Here is a 20245-nt window from a genome sequence, read left to right as displayed (position 1 = left end):
TAGTCAACCTCATACGCCTCACACTCTGCGTTCAATATTATTAGCAAATGCCAAGAACCTGCACCAAATATAAAAAAAAGGCTAGCGAGAATTGGATTCTTCTTGAATGGAATTTTAATGTTTCACTCGAATGTCGATTATTCTCATTAATTATGACATCAGCATCTTATTTGTATGGCTTAAGATGCTGTTAATTCGCACGAAATTGATAAGTTTGAACTGCTATAACTTTGACACTAATAGTTGGATTTTCATGAACTTCGGCATGTGTATGCATGAGGCCGTCCTCTATGTCGGTGCGAAATTTAGTACATCTAGGATGAACTTAAGGGGGGAATGGGACATCTCTGGAAGATTTGATAAGTAGATTCTTCATAAATGCGACTTTAATATTTCACGCGAATGTCAATTATTCCCGTTAGCTGTGACGTCAGCATCTTATTTGCATGGCCTTGGAACCAGTTAATTCGCGCGAAATCGCTAAGTTTGAACTGCTATAGCCTTGGCGTTGATGGTCAGATTTCTATGAAATTTAGCACGTATATACGGAATATTGTCTTCTATGCTGGTACAAAATTCGGAAGTCCTAGGATGAATTTAAGGGGGGTTTTCGAGTAAATTTCAAAGTTAGTAATATACTATTAGTAAGTTTATTTGAGCAGATATCGAAATGTGACATATTTTGAGGCCTCGATTTCATCTAAGCGCACCACCCTGATTTTTTTCGGATTTTTGGGATGGGTAGTTTCTAAAAATGAGTCCTGTCTCACGGCTCTCGTAGAGTAGGGCACGGTCTTTTAAATAGTTCTTCAGCATCCCCAATAGCTAGCCTGAAGTATCGAAATGATTTTCCAGTGCCTCAAGCATGCCACACCACCTCACAGAATTAAATAATAATAATAATCGTTGGCGCAACAATCCATGTTGGATAAGGCCTTGAAGTGTGTTAGAGCACTTCATTCAAAACCGTAACGGTACACTAGGAGGCAATGTGGTCAGCATTGCGCTCGTCCGAGATTATTACCCTGATTATTACTCATTCACAGCTGAGTCGACTGGTCTTCTTCTTTTTCTTCAGCCTTTGTCCCGTTCACAAGCGGGGTCGGCTCGTCGTGATCGGCTTCGCCATTTGGCTCTATCGAATGCCTGATCTGGGTGCAATCTCGAGGCTTTCAAATCCCCGTCCAGCGTATCAAGCCACCGTTGCTTAGGTCTGCCTTTTGGTCGTTTACCATCGACTTGGATGTTCAGACCAATCTTTGCAAGTGAATTCTCGTTTGCACGAATTGCGTGACCATACCATCGAAGACGCCTCTCTCGCAACTTTTCCACGATCGGTGCAACCCCATAACGATCGCGGATATCCTCATTTCGGATGTGATCTAAACGTGTGACGCCACTAGTCCAACGTAGCATCTTCGTCTCCATTACCGCAAGACGCCGTTCATTGTCTTTTATAGTCGGCCAACACTCAGAACCATAGAGAGCGACTGGACGGACGACATTGCGGTAAATTTTAGATTTGAGACGTTCGTTGATACGTCGATCACAAAGGACACCAGTTGTAGAACGCCACTTCATCCAGGTTGCGTTAATGCGTGAAGCAATTTCATAACGCAGCTCTCCATTGGCTGATAGCGTTGACCCGAGGTATTTAAATCGCTCAGTTCTGGGGAGATCACTGCCGCTGACAGTGATTGTGCCTGTTTCATGGGGATCGGTCGTCAAAAATTCAGTTTTGTTTAAATTCAATCTGAGACCGTGTTGCATGAGGCGATCATTCCATTTTTGAACAAGTTGCTCGAGATCATTTTTGCTATCAGATGCTGGACGTTGGATATCCCGTGTGACGGTGTCCATAACAAGGACAAAGAGGAGTGGTGAGAGGGCACTTCCTTGATGAACTCCAACAGAGACACGAAGCGGTTTTGATACACCCGCCATACTTCGAACTTTACTTTTCGGATCGTGGTAGAGCAATTGAACCCAGCGCACGAGTTCTTCTGGCACGAAGTGTTGTCGTAAAGCATACCAGATGAGTTCGTGTGGCACACGGTCAAACGCTTTCTCAAGATCCAGAAAGGCAATGTAAAGAGGGCGATGCTTCACACGGTGTTTCTCCATGAGTAACCGCGCAGCGTGTATTGCGTCAGTAGTTCCGCAGTTCTTGACAAATCCGGCTTGATTCACGGTTATTTGAACGATTTCGCGAATACGGTTGTCAAGAATGCGTTCAAAAATCTTCATGGTATGGGAAAGTAACCGGATCGGACGGTAATTTGAACATTCTGCTGGGCTACCTTTCTTTTTCCATATTGGAACAGTGGTACTTTCTTGGCAGTCAGATGGTGTTCTTCCTTCCTGAATAACCCGGTTAAAGAATTCACTGAGTCACAGTGTTGGGTCCCAGCTCTTCGCTTTCCAGAGCTCAGATGCGATGTCGTCAGGTCCTGTTGCTTTCCCCGATTTCATTTGTTTTATTGCCTCCTCGACTTCAGTTGCGCTGACTGGTGGAACTGCTCCAAATGTCGGCAATGATTGTGGAAGTGGAGGATGAGCAAATTCTTCAGTTGAAATCTGCTCGAAGTATTCTCGCCATCTATCCGTTGCGGCTCGACGGTCGGTAAGCAAAGTACCGTTCTTGTCATTAACACAACAGAAGTGTTCGATATCCTGTGTGCGTTCATCACGGCTTTTAGCAAGTCGATACAGATCTCTCTCGCCATCCCCAGTTTATCGTAAAGATTTTTGAAATGGTTCCCTCGGGTGACAGCGACCGCTTTTTTGCTTCCCGGTTGGCATTCTTATAAATTTGCCAATTAGCAGGCGTTTTATGGTCGAGAAATTTGTGGTAGAGGCGTTTCTTTTCACGGACCTTCATTTCAACATCATCATTCCAAAGCCAAGTATCTCGGTTGATGTAACGCTTACCCGGCTTGGTGACCCCGAGGGTTGCAGAGGCCGCTTTGTGGATCGTGTCTTTCATTTGGTTCCATGATTCTTCCACATTCGTAATGGTTGGCAATCGTATGAGTGAGACCGTTTCTTCTTTCTTCTCACCAAATCGCCACCATTTAATGCGCGGCGGGCCAGTGCGTTCCTCACGCCGTTTTATCGGTGGCTTAATTCGCAGGACAGCAATCAACGGCCGATGTTGAGGTGCGATGGTCTCATAGGGAACGACTTTGCAATCAGTGACAGTGGTAAAATGTTGGCGTCTTATGAGAATATAGTCGATTTGCGTTTTATTGTTCCCACTATAAAATGTGGGAAGATGAGACAATCGTTTGATGAACCATGTATTCATAAGTACAAGGTCATGGGTGTCCGCAAAATCGATTATATGCTCGCCACCTTCATTGCGCGCTCCGAACCCCTTTTCCCATGGCACCTGTTACCGTCTGCCTTTTCACCCACATGACCATTAAGGTCGCCGGCAATGATTATGTAATCATCAGCAGGCACGTGACAAGTCTTTTCATCGAGAAGTTGCCAGAAGGCATCTTTCTCGGCATCAGGTCGACCTGTCTGTGGTGCATACGCGGTGAAGAAGTGAATAGTGCGATCAGCTGATATAATGGTGAGCTTCATCAGCCGATCATCAAATCGTTCGACTTCTTTAATGGCATCACGGAAACCCTCTGAGATGGCAATGCCAACAGCATATTGAGTGTGTGGGTTACCAAAATAGAGAAGTTTGTAGCCATTTTTACCGCGTTCGCGTTCAATGTCGCAGCTTTTGGCACCAGACCATCGGGTTTCTTGCAGAGCGCAGATGTCAATGCACCTTTTCCGAAGGGCTCTTGCGAATTCCTCGGTCTTTCCAGTTAGGGTACCAACATTTAGCGTGCAGACACGTATTTGTTTTGTTCGTTGTGTGCGGACTAACTTGCTTACGTCCTGACGCCGTCCATGCGTCAAGAACCCTTGCCCATTTCTCGACAGGACCGGGGCCCGTCCTGCCGCGTCGACTGAGGTGGACGCCCTAGCATTTCTCCGAGGCCTCTGACTTAATCCGATCATCATGTTTGTAGCGACATTCTATGCATTTTCTTGGTCGACCTGTCGCGGGGCCTGTCACCAAGAGAGATCAGGTAGGATTTAGCATAGTAGAATAACTTCAACTATACTCTATTTATCTCTTTCCCTGATACAGCTGAGTCGACTGGTATCCGACGTTAAATCACAATACAAATTCCAATGCCACCAATGAGATTTGAACCGCGCAGAATTAAAGGCGTTTGTTAGTGCCTTCGCAACCAGGGCATCGGAGTGTCAGAGTGCTACCGGTATTTAGGACAATGAATCCTCCTGTCCTGTCCTGACGACCATCTGCAAAATCTGTGAGTCCCGAGAATTTAGTTGCGGCATGCTCCATTCGAGAGTTCTGGCGTTAAAGTCTTCTCCGACTAGAATTCTCCCTTCCTTGTTTCTCATCTCGTCCTCCAAGGCGGCGAGCCTATTCCGAAAAGCTTGTATAGATTCGTTCTGTGTGGAGCAAACGCTGAAAAACGTCACTTTTGCATAACGAATCTAACCGAAGCCGGCCCCTCGATCTCACCCAGATGGCAGCAGTGCCAGATATATCGGCATACCACGATAGTGAGTTCCTATTTCGGTATTGTTCACTAAGAATCAATAAGTCAACACTTCTTTCCTGCGCCATCTGCCCCATCACGTGATGAGCAGTTGCACTCCTCCTGCTTGACTTTTCGCTTTCGCGCAATGGAGAAGTTGGTACGCTGTCTTCTCAGGGAGAGCGACAATGGCCAGTTTTCATCCTCTAGAATTAACAGAAGTAACGTGGAGCTACTGCTGTCGCTATTCAACTTAGGTTGTTGAATTTTCTCCTGTTTCCGACGCTACTTGGTCCGTTTAGTTACCACCTCGCGGAATTATTCTTGCTAGGTCCTTGTCGGCAGATTCCCCTCTGGCGACGTGCTTTTTCTTCAGGCACCCCGCACTTCTTGAGTAGCCTCTCTTCCTCTACTCTTTCGGATGAGGTCCATCCTCTCCGCTGAGATGAGTTGCATCTATGCCCAATTGGAGAGTTCATCACCTTTTTTCCCGACAAAGGGGTGTCGCGCAGCTTGGAGTTTGCCATCTTTTCTTGTGGCCCCTTTTCCGAGCTCGAATTCAATCGCGTTTCTTCTTTTTGGTCGCCAAGACTCTTAGCCTCTACCGTGTCATTCCCTTTTTCACTTTCAGTTGCCTTCACTGTTGGGACAATGGGCCTTTCTACTTTTTCAGTAGGTGACCTTCGTAATTTGGCGCCACCTTCAAAAGGATATATAGTGGGATCTTCTAATTTAGTTGCCACAAGCGGTGAGCGTGGGGTATTGCTGCTCCTACTTAGATGATACAATTTTCAACAATGTACATAATATACAAAAAATCTGAATTGCAGATTCACAAAAATGCAAATATTGGATTCAATTCTTCATATTATTAATTATAATATAATGATGTGCAATACAGAGTTAATTTTGGGGAAGTGAGAGTAAATTTAAAGAAGACAAAAGAAAAATGGATAGAGAAAATAAATAAAACCACAAGGAAAAGAAGACAAAAGGTTTTGTGAAAAAACTACAAAGCAGCCAAATTAAAACATCAATCTAGATTTGGTAAAGGAAAACTTCAAAACGTGCATCCAAGTGATATTAAAAGACCCTACAAATTCAATCTATTTCCCAACGATGATTTAAAAGTTTATTGTAGCACAGAATTTCTAGAGTTTACGGAAGAACAATTATCCATTATTAATACGGCAATAAATGAAGGTCCTGACGATGAAATCCTAACATCTAAATTTCGTATGAATATCACCAGACTTATATCATTACATTAGAAAATCGTAGGCGGCTCAACGACAGTTATTGAATTTTACTTAAAATTAATTGCTGAGGTAGGTAGGTATCAGTGGCCGCTCCGAGGAGCCCCATTACCGCTGTGGTGCACCGTTTTGATGCCACAAACTCCTAAGACCGTTACTGCTGTTATGGGAGCAGGGAGGCAGAGTCTAGCCGGCTCGGATCTTCAGAGTCAGCCCGTAGCATTCACGAAGGAAAGCAGCTCTTCCACCCTGTAGCCAGAAATCTCTCTGAGGTCCCTAAAGAATGGTTTACCCAGTGTCCGTAGCCTGACTCTAGCTAGAGCTGGGCAACCGCAGAGAAAGTGCATGAGGGTTTCCTTTCCTTCTTCGCAGCTTCATTCGCAATGCGAATTGTAGGTTATGCCGAGCTTGGCGGCATGGCCCCATGGGCCATTGTCCCGTGCAGACCGGCGTAATTGAAGGCATTTGCACGCGTCTGCCACAGGAGTTCTCGTGATCGGACTATGTTATAAGCGGGCTAAATTCTCTTTGACTTGGCACAGCTCGTAAGCCTTCGACATCTTAAGCCCGCGGCTGCTAGGTAGTGCCCCCGACAGCCGCTAGCGGAACACCGACTGTATTCACCGAAGGGCTGCCAAGAGCAGAGCCTCGCTTGGCCAGTCCGCTCATTCCCTTCTATGTTCCTATGCCCGGGAACCTAGAGGAAAACAAAATAATGAAATACTATGACTCGTTAGGAGTATCCAATTCAGAAATTCTAGAAAATTTAGAAGAGTACCTAAAGACTTCTTCCTTAGATAAACGAGGAATTCCTTCCGACATTTTAACTTTTATCAAAGGCAGTTGTTAGCATACCTCAACGGGAAAATTTAAACATAATAATAAAACTATATCTTCCTATCCGACCAAATTTACAGCTATCCCTCACGATATCTGCAATACTACTACACTCCAATCAACGGACAATTAAACATACAAAACATTAAAGCCAATCGAGGAATCATACAAATACATTTAAACAAAGTAGACTTACCGACAAAAATATAGCATCGTTCTTCATATCATAAACCCATTAGAAACCCTTAGCGTAAAAAATGAATTTAAAATCAGTGTAGGACATTTAAATGAACAACACAAATCCACACATAACACACTGAAACCATTAGACAAAAGACATAAACGAGGAATTCTTAACTTAAGGGGGTCATCCCGTTTGAAGGCCGTTTTTTTGGCTTCTTTCAGATTTTTTTTTGTGAAGAGCTGGAGAAAGATACACATACGAATTTTTCACCGTAGATTTATTAATATCTTGAGCGTGCATAGCAATTTTTCCAGCCCGATCACATAGTTCGTTATTGAAATACAGAACAATTTATACACCCATCTCCAAAAAAAGTTGTTTTTCTGCTGCCACGCTAGAGGGCGCTGCGATCGTCTTAGAGAAAAAAGTAAACGGAATTTTAACGTGCAGACTTAACCACAGTCCGCAAATTAAAAAATATTAAAAACTAAATTTTTGGTGCTTTGTCAAACTTTTTTTTGAATTTTGTTTTTTTTTTACGGCTTCTTCAATGAATAAAAAAAAAACTAGTGAATGAATCGCAATCATCCTAGTTTGCGGACCGTAGAAATATGTTCTAAATAAGTCGTGAAAATTTAAAAAAAAATTTCGTTTGATAGATTTTGGGCTATGGTGACAGCAGTTGTGAACATTTCAAAGAATTTCGTTGGATAGATTTTAAGCTATGTTGGCAGCCGATTTTCAACATGCGGTTTCACGAAAAACGTATTTAAAAAGTAGAATGCGATTTTTGGCCATAAAACCTTAACTGACCATTAATCTGCTATAACTAGTCCACAAACCTTACGTTTCTTCAAGAATGTACGGCCTTGGCTTCAATTCTTGTCCTTTTAGCAAAGTCATTCGGACCGATAAATACGAGCTTTATTACCGCGATCGACATAAATCTAGCCTGTGACTTATCACGTGTTTAACACTATAATTTCCGAATCACTCCAAATATCAAAAAATCACTTTGTCCATATATTCTACACTATATCTAGATACAATTGATGCAAAAACAAAATATTCGATTCTGCCAATCCGACACACGGGATGACCCCCTTAATAGGTAATGGTAATGACGTTGGACGACCAAGACAGGAAAAATATAGACGGACACCTCAAGACCATTATTTAAACAACCATAACGTCATACAAATCATCAACCAGCAAGTACAGACTAACAACATTTTTAGTGAAACAATCAAGATGTTTGGAGATATGACTAACAGGGACAGACATACAATGATGAGTAAAGTAAACAGCATTTTAAATAACACTTTTGAGAATAATTTAGCTATGACCAAATTTTTAAAATTGAAATTCCAAACAGGACAACATTGCCTCCGCCAGATACTCTAATTTCCTTACAGAAGAAGAGATAAAAATGTATAATATCGATGTAAATAAATTATAATAGATAGATTGTGTAAAACAGAGGATAAAGCATTGATTTTTGCAAAATAAATCCGCGTAGAGTTTATAAATACCCAACTTAAGATGATTCTACCAATAACAAACCAGTAATTTAAAGAAATTGATTTTCCAGTAAAAAGAATAATAATATTAATAATAATCGTTGGCGCAACAATCGCAACAACAATCAATGTGTTAAAGCAGTTTATTCAAGACCGTAACGGTGCACTTCAGTACACTGTAGGAGGCAATGGGGTCAGCATGGCGCTCGCCCGAGATTATTACCCTGATTTGACTCAGGTACTCATTCACAGCTGAGTCGACTGGTATCCGACGTCAAATCACGATACGAATCCAACTGCCACCAGTGAGATTTGAACCGCGTATGACAGCCTTGTGCTCTAACCACTCAGCTATCCGGACACGTCAGTAGAAAGAATTCTATCCATAAACAACACAATATATGCCTATGAACTTTACAAATATTTCAATGAACTCTAAAATAGTAAACACGGTATCTACGGCAATACATAATAATTTACACAATAATTTTAATACTGAAATATTATAATTGGATCTACCATAATTAAAAATGCTAAAAGACTTATTATAAACCAAACATGTGACGCAAAAAACCTCATTGTAACGGGAAACATTTTGACACATTTTAATAATTGTACTATTTTAGTTATGGATCACTATTTTTCGAATATTAAAGAAAAAATAAATGAAAGATTTGATTAGTCTACCGAAAACACTGTGAAGTAATTTTACATGATATAATTATCAACAATGTACATAATACACAAAAAATTAGGGGTGGGGGTCCCCATATATGTAAAAGGAGAGTGTAAAATCCTTTTCCCCCGTGTGGAGTATCAAATGAAAGGCCTCTATTAGTACTTTACGAAGCCTGTATTAGTTTTGACATTAGTTACAAAGGAGAGGAGTGCGTGGGTCCGAAAAGGGTCAGTTACTTCAACGACCCGTTCTCAGAAACTACCGAACACAACTAAATGAAAAGAAGTCGGAATACCGGAAGCTGGCGCCTCAGATATAAAGGTTTTGTGTTCATCTTATGTGAGCAACTCTCTATAAACCTTTTTCCATTCATACACACAAGAGTGCAAAGTATTCCGTCATATATTACGAAACAAAATATGCATACGTATATACATATTAAAGCCATAAATATTGTGCACAAAATTGATCTAACGCATCTTCACGAATTGCCACTTTAATCTGTGCATGAAAGCACATACACGCACACATACGTCCGTCTTATTGAACAATATCCGCAAATTTCATTAGCATATACGTATACACCCACATATGCCTGTCTCCAGTAATTAATGCTAATGTTCAAATAACTAAAAAAAGCTAAAAAAGAAAAGCGAAAGTGTCTCCATGGACCCCGCCATTCATATAAGTTCACTTTATCCATATGATGATGACGTCTTACACATCTTAGAGTACAATATATTTACATGAAACCCAATACTTTGACTTCCAATAACTTTGTTAATAATTGTTGTCCGATATCATCAGCTATGCCGTTGCCAAATTTTGTACTTCTAGGATGAATTTAAGGGGGATTTGCGGGCAAATTTATTAAACATGGTACTCTACTATTATTAACTTTATTTGTGCAGATATTGGAACCGGGTGTATTTTGAGGTTTAGATTTCGTAGAGATGCACCACCGTGATTTTTTAGTTGGATAGATTCTGAGAACGAGACATGTTTCACTTTTAAACCCTTATTCTCCTATACTTCATATACTATCAGAAATAAGGTCAGTTTCGGAAAGTACTTATCGAATCCTTTCATTTGATACCCCATGTGACTATACTCTGTTAAAAAAATTTACATCTCCCTGTAAAGGATCACATAGACCACATGTTCTCGCCAAATTTCGTGACAATCGGTTCAGCCGACATTGAATCAATTCACACACAACCTCTCTCTCTAAAAAATTTAGTTTCAAAAAATTAAACAGATAATTAGATAATAATAATAATAATAACGTCGGCGGGACTCACTAAGGCAGGATATTGCTAGACTGATTCAGATCAGCACTGGCAATGCCAGCCGGCGGGTGAGAAACAAAGCGCAGAGGGTTTACCGGAACTATGTCATCCCCTGTGAGACACCCGTTGTTGAAATTCTGGACACACTAAAACAGAAACTTTCTGTCATATGGAGTCGGTCTCGACGGTATGGCGAAAGTTATTCCAGACGTGTCCAGAATGCAACATACGTGAGGAACCAGCGGAGCTTTTTCAGATCTCTCAACGAATCCCAACAGAGCGCCCAGACAATACAGTTCTCGGTGACATAAGCGAAAGAGTATTGGGGTGGACTTTGGGGGTTACCTGCCCAGCATGCTGAGTGGATCACCGCCGAAGGCACCCGCCATGCCAATACACCTGGCATGAATTTTCGGATGTCACCGAAGAGGAAGTTCGACGAGCCATAAACATCTCGAAGAACTGGAGGGGCCCAGGTCTGGATCGGGTGCAGAATTTCTGGTATAAGAAATTTACCAGCGTACACAGTCGGTTGGCACGCAGTATAAATGAAGTCATGAGTCGGCCGGAGGTATTTCCACCTTTCCTCACTGCGTGGATTACCTACCTTATCCCTAAGAAGGACACGGTGCAGGACCCCGCAGACACAAGACCGATCACTTGCTTACCAACCCTCTACAAATTCATCACGTCCATTATTAGTGGAAGGATCAATGCGCACCTCGAGACCAACAACATTCTGTCCGAGGAGCAGAAGGGTTGCCGAGTTGGGTCAAGGGGTTGCAAAGAGCAACTCATTATCGACTCGGTAGTTGTAGGACAAGCAACTAGAGGCCAAAGAAACCTCTTCAGTTGCTATATCGATTATGCCAAGGCTTTTGATAGCGTTCCGCATACCTGGCTAATCGGCATCCTACATCTGTATCGCATTGATCCGAAACTAATAAAGTTTTTGGCGACAGTCATGGAAGGGTGGCATACCACCTTATCGGCGCGTACATCTGAGGGTGCCAATACCTCAGAGCCCATCCGTATACGGCGGGGCATCTTCCAGGGGGATTCATTGAGTCCTCTTTGGTTTTGTATGGCACTAACCCCCTTTCATGGCTACTGAATGATGCTAGAGGGCATGGTTTTGCAATAAAATATGGCCTACGTGCTAAGTGCGAACTGACACACTTGATGTACCTAGATGACATCAAGCTGTATGCTGGTACTTACAACCACCTTAGAAGTCTGTTGCGAATAATAGACATGTTCTGCCGTGATATTCGGATAGAGTTTGGATTAGACAAATGTCGAAGCCATCCGCAAAGGTCATCACGAGCCGCATGCCGGACATAGCATTGGTGACCTCCACATCGAAGCTATGACCGAGACAGACTTCTACAAGTACCTAGGAATTCTGCAAAGAACCCATGCTCGAGTTGGTGATCTGAAGGAAACTCTGCTGTCCGAATTCCTGCGACGTGTAAAGCTAGTGCTGAAATCGCATCTCTCGGGGAAGAATAAAGTGAGCGCGTTGAATGTATTCGCTATCCCTTCACTGGCTTATGCATTCGGAATATTGCCGTGAACGAAGACCGATCTGGGAAACGTCCAGCGGCGGATACGGACAACTATGTCCAAATTCCGAATGCATCACCCAAAGTCTGCCGTGGAGCGGATGAACTTGCCTAGTGACATCGGAGGTAGGGGCGTGGTTGACGTGGCGGCACAACATCATCGCCAAGTCGACTCGCTGCGCGCTTATTTTTACAGCAAAGAGCAGGCGAGTCCCTTGCATGCGGCTGTCTGTAAGGCCGACTGTGGACTGACTCCACTTAACTGCACTCCTTTTCAAAATTATAACCGCATGATTACTGAGTAAATTTTTTTATTATGAAAAGATGTGAAAATAACCAAACTTAAATTAAATTCCAAAATGTATAAAAACAAACATAATGTAACAAAAATGAAACCTAAAAATAGCAATTAAGCTTAAAAAATGTGTAAAAACATAACAAATTGAGAAAAAAAGTAAAATTGTCCTTTTTCATAATTATAACCGCATTAATTACCTCGTTACATAAAAAATAAATAAAACAATAATGGGCAGCCTAACTCATGGCTTAATAATCGATAGTGTTTCCTCCCTTTTTAATCACTTCGAAGATTCGATTAGGCATCGAATGAATGTATTTTGAGAGCATTTTTGATGTCAACTCATGCCCTGCTCTTTCAATGGCCTCTTTCAGCTCATTTCTGGAAGAATATTCTTTATCCTGGGAGTAAATCTGTCGGACTAGCCATCCCCAGACATTCTCTATAGGATTCAAGTCTGGTGAGCAGGCTGGCCATTCAAGTGTGGCTATGGAATTCGCTTCCAACCAGGCTTTAGTGGACCTACCTACGTGTACGCTGGCATTATCTTGCTGGAAAATTACTTCATTGCCCTCAAAAGAGTTTATAAAAGGAAGGAGATTATCCTGCAGAACATTTTGGTACTCCTGGCTATTCATTCTCGCCGATGTAAATGCTAGACGCACTGTACCTTTACTACAAATGGCTCCCCAGACCATAACTGTTCCACCTCCGAAATTCCTTCTGGACAGATATCGTGGTTCCTTACGCAAATCTCGCCAGTAGCCATCAAAACCATCCGGACCATCTAAGTTAAATTTTTTCTCATCAGAGAAAATTACCTAATCAAAAATAAAAGATAATTTTGCTGAAAACATCCGCCAACAAAAAGGTTATACCTGATCCCAATGTCGTGACATGTTATTTCGGGCGAATTCCAGTCGAGCATCCTTATGATGCTGCTGTAATCGTGGTGCTTTCCTCATTTTTTCCCGTACGAGATTAGGATTTCGATTTATTTCCCGCCATATGGTCGGAATCGATACAGAAAGCTTACATTCGTTCCTTATGCCTCTTAAACTGTTCGTGGAATTTGAAGTCGCTTTGCTTATGGAACGTCGATCTCTATCGGAAAGCACTCTTGGTCTTCCTTTTCGCTTTTTAGTACCGTAATTGTCCACATTATTTAAATAATTACGAACTACTCGATCCGATCTGCCTATTCTTGACGCTATTTCGCGTTTTGATATACCTTCTTTAAATAAGGCACTAATTTGCCCTTTTTCATAATCGGTAAGCTTAACCCCTCGTGGCATATTTAAAAAAAATTAATCAATGAGCAGAATCGATCAAAAGAAACTAACAATTTTACAAAAATATGTTTTTTCAGCAGCCTACAAACAGTATCAGTCGCGCGCGGTTATACTTTTGAAATAGCACAAAACCGGTTTTCTGTGAAATATTTCTGAACGGTTGCGACTAACACCGTTAGTCGGTATATTTCGAACAACAGACTATTACACTAACTGCTGAAAAAATGAGACAGCTGCATCTATATCGAGAACTATAGAACTTAGAATTTTGCCGTGCGGTTATAATTTTGAAAAGGAGTGTAGAAGGATCGATCTTTCAATCCTCTGAGTAGGGTGAAGTCGGACCAAGAGCGGATCGATGAATGGAAGTCGAAGGCAATGCACGGTAAACACGTGAATTGTCTTTGGCAGCCATTTGTCGATTTGCATCTGTCGAACAGGTGGCTGTGTGCTGGGGAGCTCTTTGCTGAGACGGAGGGGTTCATGTGTGCCATTCAGGATGGCGTGGTCGCCACCCGAGCTTATAAAAACCTCATCATGAAAGAACGGGTGGAGAACGACCAGTGCAGAATGTGTGGTTCAGCGTTAGAGACGTTGGACCATCTCATTTCTGGCTGTACTGTTATGGCACCGGTGCAATACATCACCAGGCATAATGCTGTATGTAAGGTTATCCATCAAAACCATGCATATAAGCATGGGCTGATCACGGGAACATGTCCGGTTTACCAATATGAGCCGCAAGCAGTACTTGATAGTTCTGCTCACAGCATGTATTGGGACCGGCAAGTTCTGACTGATCGCCATATCGCACACAACAAGCCTGACGTACTGTTAGTTGACAAGACGGGTCGCTCCGCGTATATTATTGATGTTGCTATCCCCCATAATAGCAACATTCAACGGAAATACGTGGAGAAGAAGGTGAACTATGAGCCATTGGTTCGGGAAATCAAAGAATTTGGCGTCTCGAGCGGGCGGTTGTAGTTCCCATAATATTGTCAGCTACAGGTATTGTACCTAAATCCCTCACGGCTTCCCTTGATGTCCTGGGACTTTCGCACAGTCTGGTTCAAACCATGCAGAAGTACACCATTCTGCATACGTGCTCGATGTTGCGGGGAGTACTCGACGGATTCTCCCACTGACCTACCACCGGCCACCACCACCAGCGCCCCTTTATAATTTCAGTAGGTAGGATCGTCCGAGCCTAAATGCTTGGCATTTAGTGCTAGTATTAGGTAAAATCCGACATCTGCCGAGATTATGATAACTCGGAAATAATAATAATCGTTGGCGTAACAATCCAATTGGATCAGGGCCTTGAAGTGTGTTAGAGCACTTCATTCAAGATCTTCACGGTACACTCCAGGATTACAATATCATATAGGAGGCAATCTGGTCAGCATTGCGCTTGCCCGAGATTATGACTCTGATTTGAGTCATGTACTCAATGACAGCTGAGTCGACTGGTATCCGACGTCAAATCACGATACAACTTCCAGTGTCACCAGTTAGATTTGAACCGCAACCTTAATTAGATAAACTCTGCCTTAAGTGGCCTCTTCAACAATTAAGCACTGATTGCATACAAACTTTTGTGATGTTTATTTGCGCCACTTTGCAAAACCATGCTGTACTTTCTACTGGATCAACGAATATCCTTAATAATAATAATAAGCCATAGCTGGTCCCGAGCCGGGTTGCGAAAACAGGAGGGATGGATAACTTGAGTCTAAACGGCTGTACGCCACCGCAGCGTCTCAGGGGGTAGGTGAGGAAAGTGCAGGAACTTTGCAGTCTTGACGAAGCTATCATCACAACTGGCAGTTAGGTATAAAATGCAAACCCAAAAATGAGAAGGAGAAATTTGAGGTCCGGTACGGATAACCGGCGGGAGTCGTCAGATTTGGTGACTGGGTCGGACTCCCGTAATGCACAACACGGCGTCGGAACCGCTAGTCGTGGGGCGGTTCAACGTCCAGGCGCCACGATGACCAGAAACATTGCTCCACCTGATGCAACTGTTTCACCACAATCTGCGGCCACCACTTCAGCAGGGTCGCATAGATAGCGGATGAAGTGGTCTGAGGAAATGAACCTCTTCATCATCCGCTCCTACTAAGAAATAACGGCGGGGCGGGTACAACAATTCGTGCACGGTACTCGCAACGACACAATCCCGGCCATCATCAGGGAGCGTGTTCGACTTGAGACCATCACGGAAAGTGGTGACCAAGAGTCGATGGGGGCAGAGGCGGCGGCATCAATAACACCACGCCGCACTGCAGGCAACAGTTTTAGTACTCGCCGAAGCACTTTTCTCCACCGTCCAGCTGAGGTTCGATACGAATTCCGAAGAGCGTGTATAGAATTCTCAGAAATGAATCCTTTGCATAGACCAGGTATTCCCAGACTCTATGCAGTTCTGCAACTCCGAGAATTCTATCAAATCAATGATGAGATTGCATCTCAGCTGTGCTGATATGTCGCTGCTACAACTACAATCATTTGTGTATTGTCATGCAGTTGCGGTTGTCAGATTGCATGGTCAGAAGACTCGCTTTCGTATTATTGGTTTTAGTGACCGAAGAGTTCCACCATGGAAAATTCTTCTGAAACGTCGGCGGGATTCACTAAGGCAGGACATTGCTAGGCTGATTCAAATCAGCTCTTGCAATGCAAGCAGACGGGTGAAGAATAAAGTGCAGAGGGTTTACAGGAACTATGCTATCCCCAGTGAAACACCCGTAGTTGAAATTCTGGACACACTAAACCAGAAAATTTCTGTTGTATGCAGTCGGTTATAACAGTAAGGCAAAAGTCATTCCAGACGTGACCGCAATGCAACTTACGCGATGAACCAGCGGAGTTCTTTCAGATCGCTCAATGAATCCAATTAATACAGTTTTCGATGACGGAAGCGAAAGAATATTGGGGCGGACTGTGGGGTTTACCCGCTCAGCATGCTGACCATGCTGAGTGGATCACCGCCAAACGCACCCGCCATGCCACTACGTCTGGCATGAATTTTGCGGATGTTACCGAAGAGAAATTTCGACAAGCCATAAACAGCTTGAAGAACTGGAGGGATCCTGGATCGGGTGCAGAATTTCTGTTATAAGAAATTTACCAGTATACAGGTCGTTAGTCGGCGAGAAGAATTTCCACCCTTCCTCACCGCGGGAATTGCTTACCTTATCCCTAAAACGAACACGATGCAGGAGCCCGCAGACACAAGACCAATTGCTTGCTCACTAGCCCTTTACAAATTCATAACGTCCATTATTAGTGGAAGGGTCGATTTGCATTTTTTGAACATATGGCTGTGCGCTGGGGAGCTCTTTGCTGAGACGGAGGGATTCACGTGTGCCATTTAGGACGGCGTGGTCGCCACCCGAGCTTATAGAAAGCTCATAATGAAAGAGCGGCTGAAGAACGACCAGTGCAGAATAAGTGGTTCGGCGTTAAAGATATTAAATCCCTCACGACTTCCCTTGATGCCATGGGGCTTTCACACAGTCTGGTTCAAACCATGCAGAAGTATACCATTCTGCATACGTGCTCGATGTTGCAGGGAGTTTTCGATGGATTCTCCCATTGACCTACCACCGGCCACCACCACCAGCGTCCCTTTATAATTTCAGTAGGTAGATCGTCCGAGCCTAAATGTTTGGCACTTAGTGCTAGTATTAGATAAAATTCGAAATCTGTCGAGATTGTGACAACTCGGAAAATAATAATAATAATCGATGGTGTAACAATTAATTAGGATCAGGGCTGTGAAATGTGTTAGAGCACTACATTCAAGACCGTAACGGTACACTACACTATTATAGCACCCTGCCTCTTATGTGGTCAGCACTGCGCTCGCCGAGATTATTACCCCGATACAGGTACTCATCACATCTGAATCGCGACCCCCCACTACGACATCCCAGCGCTCTAACCACTTGAGCCATCCGGACAAATTTTATTAATGGTTTCTTTTTTTACTAGCACATATTTAACCAAATTCATGACATATGGCATTAATTACAAGATTTCAAAAAAGGGCACTAGTCTTGTGTGCGGCAATTGGAGAGATATCTGCATGCTTCTTGCCGTCGCAAAGATAATAATTAAAAGCTGGTTTCCGTTCTGGATCCTTCTACATTAACCACATTACAACACTACGGATCGTTTGGGAACAGTGAGCGGATTTTCGATCTTCTCTTCATCGATTTCGAGAAGAATTTCGGCAGCATGAACAGAGAGTGTGTTTGGAGTGCTCTATGCGGGGAAGGTATTCCGGAGAAGCCAGTCGCTATTATCAGCGCGACATATGATGGCACAAAACGTCGCGTGATGCATTGATATAAAAACTCAGAGGAATTTGGGGTCCAAATCGGAGTCTGCTAGCGTAGCATCTTGTCATCGTTATATTTCTTTTTGTTATCGGTGACGTTCTCTATGCCGCTTTGTCTGGAGGACGTGGAGGAGTTCAAAAGACCTTCACGTTTGGCTCATGGACCTTCACCCCATAGCTCTGGATTTGGAAAGAGAGGCAAGTAGAGTTGGATTGAAGCGCACGAACCTGGTATTCGTTCGGACTGCGATCGGGAAGCGAAAGTGGTAGTGGATAGGTCACACATAAAGGATTGTGAGGTCCACTGCATGGCGTAGCGCAAGATGACCAACCACTGGGTCTTCTGTGGCGTAGAACAGTAAGCGGTGTCGCGGGTCCTGGGAGGATTTTATGTGTGTTTCAGCGGACCACGTACGATGGCGCGCTATGATCCACCAAGGAGTGAATTGCAACCATATATACAATAAATTTTATCAACTCTTATCAGGTGGGAACCTCGTGTTTCTCAAGTATACAATATTTCAATCAAATTTATCCTTATCTGCGAGCACATCAACCAATTTCAACGATTTTAAACAGATAAGACCCCATTAGAATTCCCTTTTCTCCAATCCAAACTAACTTTATGAAAAGGTATGAATCTGGGAAAAATTTCTTTCATCTCTTTTCCTCCTTTCTGCATAGAATGAAATATTTTAACCAACTTCATTGATTCTGAACAACTCGTTTAAATTTTCTTTCCCTATTTAAGGTTTCGTGTGAAACAAAACCTTACTAGAATTGTTTCAACGCCTGTCTGTCTGTCACACTCGATTTATTCGGAAACAGCTGATCCTATCGTCGCGAAATTTGGTGAGAACATGTGGTCTATGAATCCCTTTAGATATAGCAAGTGGCGCCATTTTTTGTTGAATTTAAGCGCATCCCATTCCGATATTCGTTCAAATAAAGTTTATAACAGCATATTACCATATTTTAGAAATTTACCAGAAAACCCCCATTAGGATCATCACAGAAGTACACAAATTGGGACTATTGTAAGTAGTGACATAGTATTTTTTGAATTTTTAGTGATGTACGAAAATGTGAATAAGAAATTTCTCACACAAGATGAACACAAAACCTCTACACTCGAAACGTCCACCTTTCGGTATTTCAACTTGTCAAGCTTTATCAGGTTAGCAACTTCTCTCGATGATGATGATTCGAACGAATAACAGCTTCATCGATTCCAAGCTCCTATTTCCTTCGGTCTCTCGCTCTCTTTCTTTGTAACCCAACCAATTTCCGACAGGCAGGAATTCATCAGAATCCCTTTTTCCCTCACTTTCTATAATACAGAGCATTGTAAACAGATGGAAGTCTATTAAATTGCTTTGCTCTCTCCGTTGCACCCACTTTCTGTGGAGTACCTAACCAACGCGATTGATCCCAAGCAGAAGGTTGATCATTGGTTATATAAGATCTTATTATTCACAAAAAACAAAATTTTTCTTTTCCAAAAAGTAGAGTTCTAGTTCATTTCTATTCTCCTTTTCTGTACATACATAACAAACACACAGAAACTAGCAAATCAATCGCCTTCGCAATATAGTCAGTCACTGATCAAATAATATAAACATAACAAAAAGGGATGTACTTACTCATAAATAGACATTTTTGATGGAATCTCACTCCAAAGGCGTGCATATTTAACAGGAGTGACCGGCTCCTGTGGATCACGATCCACATGCAAATGAAGCATTAAACGACAGAATGATGCACGAAGCTCATATGGCATTGTTTCACCCGACATACACCTGCGAAAAAAAAAAAAAAATAGGAAATAAATAATAGTAGTATTCATAGATATGGATGATCAAAATAGAGCAAGGTCCGTATTGTTCAGAAATTGATTGATGAATGTTGGTAGTTATCTTTGGACTATTCCAGAAGATCCTACCTTTGTTTTCAGTAAATATCATGGGACCTCATGAGTTGGAGAGGGTACTTTAAAGGGAAGATTTTTTTCAATGTAACGGCGGAACGATACTCGACCCCGTTTTCACATCTCTGCCATCACCCACATTCTGAACGAGGGCTTCTACGGAGTAACTAACAAAGCGCCTATCGGTATGCAATACAGCAGAACTGAATTACTAACGGACTTGACGCTTGGATACCGCATCACTAGGAAACGAGGCAGTTGGGTGGGGATAACGTCGCCAAGGAATTCCTAAGGTCTTTGGACCTCCAGCAACTTTTGGAGGGCACCCAAGTCATGCTAGCGTGTGCCGATGGCGGCTCTTTCGAGGTGCACGCCCACCCCGTAGTCGCGGAGGTGTTTCCCGAATCCGCAGTCGTGGTGGGTTTAAGGGCAATGTTATCATATTGACGGCGGCGGTGAACGATTCACATTCG

At 42.8% G+C, this 20245-nt stretch overlaps 1 protein-coding gene across 3 annotated transcripts in view; it reads right to left on the bottom strand.

The window, feature by feature from the left end:
* The window catches only part of LOC119661016 (inositol 1,4,5-trisphosphate receptor), a 104158-nt gene that overhangs the window by 60103 nt on the left and 23810 nt on the right, over nt 1–20245 (bottom strand). For all 3 annotated transcript variants that reach the window (XM_038070164.1, XM_038070165.1, XM_038070166.1), the window contains exon 8: nt 19489–19644. In XM_038070164.1, coding sequence (XP_037926092.1) covers nt 19489–19644 — 156 coding nt within the window. The remainder of the gene's footprint in view (nt 1–19488; nt 19645–20245) is intronic.

Source organism: Hermetia illucens, chromosome 7 (genome assembly GCF_905115235.1).
Source record: "Hermetia illucens chromosome 7, iHerIll2.2.curated.20191125, whole genome shotgun sequence".
NCBI classification, from domain to species: Eukaryota; Metazoa; Arthropoda; class Insecta; order Diptera; family Stratiomyidae; genus Hermetia; species Hermetia illucens.
The sequence above is the reverse complement of the archived record's forward strand: the minus strand, read 5'-3'. Positions and strand labels throughout refer to the sequence as shown.